A 7028-nucleotide genomic window follows, 5' to 3' on the forward strand; every position below is an offset into this window, starting at 1 on the left:
GTGAGAAAACTTGTGTGTTAAGATAAGAACAGTTTAATAATTGAAATAAAATAACATAAAATAGTAATAATAGGATATACAAAGCAAGTGATGCACAATGCAATTGCTCACCACCTGCCGACCAATGCCCAGCCAGTCCCCGAGCAGCAGTCCCCTGGCCAGCTTTCCTCTAGTTTATATACTGAGCATGACATCATATGGTATGGAATATCCCATTGGCCAGTTTGGGTCAGCTGTCCTGGCTGTGCCCCCTCCCAGCTTCTTGTGTATCTCCAGCCTTCTCAGTCAGTAGAGCATGAGAAGCTGAAAAGGCCTTGACCCTGAGTAAGCACTGCTCAGCAATAACGAAAACATCCCTGTACTATCAACACTGGTTTTAGCACAAATCCAAAACATAGCCCCATACTAGCTACTATGAACAAAATTAACTCTATCCCAGCCAAAACCAGCACATAGACCTTTATCATTAAAGTCATAGAATTTATGACTTACTGTCATAGAAACGTCTGAAGGAATATGATTTTTGCACAATCCAACACCAAGTCACAGGGTGGAGGCTTGGCCAAGGGGGATGCAGCTCAGTCAAGAAAGCTGGGTAATAGGAAAGGATGGGGCTGTACCTCTCTCAACTACTGTTCCCAGGAAGCCATGGAAACCCACGAGGAAGTGCTATGGTTTCTGGGTATGCAGCATGCACAGCGCTAGCTATTACATTAATGTTTCTTTTTTATCCCCTTCTCACAGCTGCGCCGTGAGATTCACTGAGTTAATTACACCAGAATAATCTATGGTGTGGTCTTCATGCAAAGACGACTATCAAATGGATGATGAATTTTTAACTGTACTTAAAAAAAAAAAAATACAATCAATCAGCAAAACGCCGATTTAAAAGTTAGTGGGCACAGGAGAGGGTGTGTGGTTGCTCTGTCCCTGCGATGCTGACACCCACAGTCACAGAGCTGCTAAGAGGATTTGAGGCAAAGGACTAAACCATGCGAAAACATTAACAGGATCCCTTGGCACAAGGATTCAAGCTGGTCTCAGCGTCCACAGCCATAAGTACAACAGGTTGGGGATTGTTTCACATCTATGTTCCCATAGACATCTAGAAAGGAACAAGGTACTTATTTTAAGTTAAGGACTGAAGTTCGCTCAGGACTGTTCACAAGAACTCCCCATTCTCGCCCAGCTTTGCTGTCCCACTCACTTTCACAGTGCTTTTGGCCAACTGGGCTTCTTTCGCTTCATCCACAACACCCAGCCATCAAATAAGGAAGAAAAATGGTATTGACTTTTGCCATTATTTATTACAAATTAAATTTTGCACATTACTGTCTAAAAAAATCAATAGATTTAAATAAATATACAGATTTCAGGATGCTACATATGGCATGTGTGCAATAAGTCACTTAAAGATGAGACATTATACACACAAGGAGATATACATAGGTCTTTACAGCAGTAGTTTTATTTTAAATTACTAGGCTCACATTAAACCATGTGCAAAGTTTACTCTGGAACAAACCCTTTCAGGATTTTTTTTAGAATAACTCAAACCTTCAGAAGGTCAAATATAAAAAAGTTTCTCTGCAGCTTTGGGGACCAAATGATTAGTTTCCTGTTTCATTTATGATACAATCAATTGGTCTCATTTTTCCCCCCTCTAGGGCAAAATCAAGGAAGTATTTTGTATATCCAATGGGACTACACTTGCAACAGCCACAGATTTTGGTCCACCAACAACTTCAAGCAGACTTTTTAAATGCTCATGTGTAATACTGGATTGAGCAGCAAGGGGGACCCAACAGTGGTTCCAGGAGAGCAATTATTTATCTGCACAAACCAGACGACAGCTGCAGCCACCATTTATAATAGAAGTTAATCTGCCCAGGCAAACAAAAGTGCATTTGTGATACAGCTCCAGAGCCTTGAGATTGTGTTTGCCTACAAGATTGGTTTCCAGGTCCTGGGCTCAGTGCTTTTTCCAAATTATTCCTTCCCTCCTCTGGGCCAGCAGCACGGTGCTGCTCCAGGCCTGGGGAAGCAGCCATGATTCTGGCATGAGTTTAAATCCAAGCCTTTCTTCTAAAGCTGTGCAGACGGTGCTGTGCTCTCTTCTCAGCAATCCTTTTCTCCACATCAATCCCACCTGGCTGCCCCTTGCCTAATGCATTCTCTATTCGGGTTATGCTTCTCATAGTGACATGCCATCCATATACTGATCATTTATTATATAAAGTCTGACTCAGAGACCTGACCTAAGCGAAGCAGCAAGCAAGCCTTTGCGTGCTATTTTCCCACCACCCATCTTCTCTGCCCCTAGCCTTTCCTTTCAGGCAGAGCTGAAAGCAAGCTGGGATTTTAGGATAAGAGCTGGAAGTACTCTACCCCACTAAGGGTATGTCCAAGGAGATGAGACAGATCCACAGCACGGAACTCATGCAGACTAGCAGCTCGGCTCTGCCTCGGACCCAGCGGGGCTCCCTCCCCCAGGCTACGCGGGGCTGCATGCACGGGGCTCCTGCAGAATTTCAGCTCCACTTCATCCTCCCCACCCCTGCTGCTGCTGTGCCTGATGGCAGGGATCATGCTTGGATTTGATGCAAGCTCTGGTGTAAGCAAACTATCCTCCACCTAAACAAGAGCCACTTAAGGACGGCCCTTCAGTGAATTTCTCAGCCAAAGAATGCCACTGACTACTCAGTTGGCTTTCAGGCTTCTAGATGATATATATTATTTTAATAAAAGATTGGGAGCTGTTTTACCGTGGGAGTCTCATTCATACGCACATCGCACTGTCTGACAAGTAAGAGAAAAAAGTGCAAAGGTGGGCTCAGGCAGGTCACGCTGGAGGCAGTTTATCCCCACCAAACCACCTCTGAATGGGGCCAAGCTGGAACCATGCTCAAACGTGGCTCAAAGGCAGAGCAGACCAGGCCAGTGGTACGGGCTCAGTGCTGCCAGGTCCAGAACTGCACAGAGCCGTCTGGTTTGTAAGTGATTCAACCGCCCAGCGCGGGCTGACCCTCTGCCCAGGACTCCAGTGCAGAGTTTAGCTAGTACTCTACCAGTAGGACCCTCGCCTGATCCAAAAAGGCACAATTCAGCTCCACGACACATCTATGACTGTATAGAGAGACAGTTTTCCCTTTACAACAGTCTCTGGAGTGCATGCAGTACTGGTTCACGCAACAGGAGCATGGAGACTTCCACTTCTTCCCCCTTCCATGGCCTTTCCTTCAGCTCTAACTACCGACAGCGGAGTTAGTGGCACCCACAGGACTCCAAATTCTTCTGGTGAACTTGGTATGCACCTCTTTCTTATCTCTTCTTCTTCCAGATGTTTTTCTTCCAAGGCAAAACTGTTGGCTGTGCGTTCCTCTCAGAACGGTGCTGATGCTTGCCGAACCGCAGACTGGACACGGCAAGATCCCTGTAAGCAGAAGAGACACTACCTTCATCCTCCAGTCCATTTTCCTACTACACAGCAACAGCCTGTATTACGATATTTATTCACTCCTTGCCAAGTTTTTTTCTGAGGCAGAAGACAGAAGAAGGAAGAGGGGCAATTTCTAGCTGCAGCTGTATTAAGCCACAGCGGAGATCCATCTAGCCCAATATCCCCTTTCCACCAGTGGCCAGTGGCAGAGGCTTCAAGGACTCCTGCAGCAGGGCATGACCCAAGTGATGCTTCCCCAAGATCTGCCTTTCAGAAATTGTTCCCATTGCATCTGATTTAACTGCCACCAGTGGACCAATCCTCCTTCAATTTGCCAACTCCCTTTAACTCATTTACACTCCCGGAGTCCCCAGTTTCTTCCAGCAGTAAGTTCCACAACCCACTGATGCGATGTGAGAAAAGCTATTTTGGTCTAAAGCAGCTGCCCAATCAGTCACTTTCCTACATGATGACGTCCCTCCCTCCCTTCTTGTACATCACCCATTTGCCTGTCCCATATCAGAGGAACTTCCCACTCCAATCAAGAATTACATTTTATGTAATATTCCTCTAGTTTTGGAAGGACACAAGCAACCCTGGTTCCCTCAGCTGTTAGCCTTCAATTCTACAGAGAGCAGAAATAGCCTACTCATTTAAAGGGAGACAAGAGGGGGAAGTCAGGTCAAATCCAAGCAGCAACTGCAGTCTGGGGTCACAACCGCTGATTTTAAAGTGCGTAATGAGGGAAGTTCAGAACAGGTTTAAGTGGCATGCTCACCTGAGAGCTCTCAGCAGGCCGTGATGGGAAGGCCTCACGCCACCGCTCTGCGGAGACTTCATTGATGCTCCAGAACTCACTGGGAGCTTCAGACTCTGGAGGTACCTAACGAGCAAGAGGAGATGCATGAAGCACTCATATCCGCTGGTAAGTACCAGGGGGTACTGCTCTAACGTCACCAGTGGCAGACTAAGACAGTTGAATGCATGGTTTTGAAGGGTTAATTGCAGCTATTTGAGAGCTATTTATAGCTCACTTTTACTTCTGTCCTCGCTTTATTCAGTCATATTTAATCATTTGGGATTTTAACTATTGCCTTGAGATGGAATTAATGACAGATCTCTACAGTGACTTTGCTCCCCACCTCCCCACAGTGTAAGCACTCCTATACCGCTGGCTGAAGCGAGACAACTGAGAGCCCACGTGCACTATAAAAAGAACCGGGTACAGAAGATACTTGACTTCTGAGTCCCAGCTCTCAGCAGTCCTACTCTCCTGCAGCCTCTCCCACCTGAGCCATGCAGGAGACACTGGTGTCCCAAAGCTTCACACCCTCCGCTTGTCCCTCTCCCAGCGTGCTGCCAGCTCCTCCCTTCCCACCAGCGCACCCAGCACTTCCTCAGCCTCCTGGCATCAGGAGGGATGGAGGTAACATTGCTTCATATCAGCTAGTAAAGACACTATTGTACCACAAAAACACCCTAGTGGCTCTTTGCCAGGGCCTCTTGGGAGGGGTATGAAAGCCACTAGACAAGTTCCAGCTGTTTGCAAAGAGCTGCGCAGCCATCCCCAAGGAGGCTGTAGAGTTATTCCAGCTCCGCAGCTTTGTCTGTCTGCTTGCACCCTCGCCGAGCAGCCCCCAGGGACGTCCCCAGGACCCCCTTGACTTACCCAGGCTTCACCTGGCAGAAGGTGGCACAGATGTTGTCCCTCGAGTGCGAGCACTCGCACCTGCTCGGCGATCTCTTGCGCCGCCTTGGCGGGCTTCCCAAGCCATAGGGAGCGGTGTGTCTGTTAAAAACAAAAGAAATCAGCTATGCAACTAACTTTTTATTAGCCAACAGGTTTATAACACAGTCCTGGGAGGCAGCCAAGCCAGTGCCAGGATAATAAAAGACTCATCTATGGACATAAGGTGAAAAGGTCACTGATATGTCTAAGCCTTTAAACTCCAGCTCCTCTCCCACCTACTGTTTTCCCCACCCTACCCCTCCCAGTGAGATTGCTGTGCCAGTATGTGCTGGGTTGCAGTTGGAATCTTCTCTTCTTGCAGCAGCCCAGGCGCCCGTGCAAGGGTCGCCGCATGGGCTGGGCGAGCTGGCAGTTCACCCGGGTGGCAAAGCACAGGAGGAGTGTGGCTGCCCCAGTCCACCAGCCCCAGCAGCAGCCAGCTCCCCAAGCACAGAGATGTCAGGGCTTTCCCTCCCCCCGCGGGTTTTAACACACAGGACATAGTACAAATCAAGATGTCTTGGGGCCATAACAGGTTCTTCTGATCACAGCATGCTTTCAGAGCTGTTAGCACATTCCCACTCCATCTTTGATCGCAATCTACTCTCCCAGAGGGTTTAGGATTGGCAGTGACTGCAGCTATTCTCTGAGCAAGCAGTGAGTTGTAATTGCACGTTAGCAAGCATGATTATAACCACACCTGAGTACATGTGTTTTGCTACAGTGTGATGGCCATTGGTCTGAAACTGCTCGGAAAGCTGCTTTAGCATTCTTGAGGGCAGGACTTGGCAGACACAGGACTTTAGTGCCAGCCCACCACTGTCTCATTAACAATACTGGCAGTCGGCCGTCAGGGTTACAGTTTGCAAGCGGGTAGAGTAACTTTCTGACTTGCAGCTATAACATCTTGGTGTTGCTTTCGGCTTGCAAAGGTACAAATCTCCGAAAAAGATGAACCCATGAGGAGGCAGTGCCCTGTGCTTTCACCCCCCTCCCCTCTGGGTTATACTGAAACTCGTGAGCAGAAGCAGAGCTTGTCCCTTTCTAGATGTTGGAAAGGACTGGACTTGCAGCGCTCTCCAGAGCAGGTGCTACAAGAGCCTCACAGCACTGGGACCCTTTCTCACCTTCCTCCAACCTAACCCCATCCCCGATCAGAAAGTACAGTCACATCAACAGAGCCACCCCCCCCCGAAAGCTACATTTGTGCTTACCCAGGTGTGTTGACCCAGATGATATCCAGGTGACAGAAGTAAATGCATTCCTTATCCAGCCAGCTGTTGCAGGAACATCGCTTGGTCCTCAGGTGCGCAGCACTGGCTGCGGCCAGGTGGGACTCCAGCGGAGGATGGCCCATACCTGCAGCAGAAGGAGGAAGGGATGAGTCGCAGGCTCGGTGCTGGAGTGCCCGTCGATATGTCACCTCTGCAATTACACCTCCGGTAAGGATTTCGGCGATTTCAATATGCAGGCAGTTTTACAGGAGGTGCAGCCTTGCCGATTAGGCTGCGGGCTCATAAAGGACTTGCATAACCCTGGCAGCTGCAGAGGCTACCCCCGGAGCAAGGGCACGGCGAAGCCACCGTGCAATGCTCCCCACCCCGCAGCCAGCCTCCGGACAGACCCCGGGCACCCTGCGGCACCCCACGCAGCCCCGATTTCAATATGCAGGCAGTTTTACAGGAGGTGCAGCCTTGCCGATTAGGCTGCGGGCTCATAAAGGACTTGCATAACCCTGGCAGCTGCAGAGGCTACCCCCGGAGCAAGGGCACGGCGAAGCCACCGTGCAATGCTCCCCACCCCGCAGCCAGCCTCCGGACAGACCCCGGGCACCCTGCGGCACCCCACGCAGCCCCACTC

The 7028-nt window shown here is 49.3% G+C and overlaps 1 protein-coding gene across 1 annotated transcript; it reads right to left on the reverse strand.

The window, feature by feature from the left end:
* Positions 1 to 3321: 3321 nt before the first annotated feature.
* LOC104075980 (endothelin-2-like) lies at positions 3322 to 6527 on the reverse strand (the record flags this gene model as incomplete). Its single annotated transcript, XM_009576665.1, has 4 exons — positions 3322 to 3433; positions 4218 to 4322; positions 5109 to 5228; positions 6383 to 6527. Coding segments are annotated over 4 exons (482 nt in total), but the record flags the coding sequence as incomplete, so codon positions are not given.
* Positions 6528 to 7028: the final 501 nt, after the last annotated feature.

This window comes from Fulmarus glacialis, unplaced genomic scaffold (genome assembly GCF_000690835.1).
Source record: "Fulmarus glacialis isolate BGI_N327 unplaced genomic scaffold, ASM69083v1 scaffold15494, whole genome shotgun sequence".
Taxonomy (NCBI): Eukaryota; Metazoa; Chordata; class Aves; order Procellariiformes; family Procellariidae; genus Fulmarus; species Fulmarus glacialis.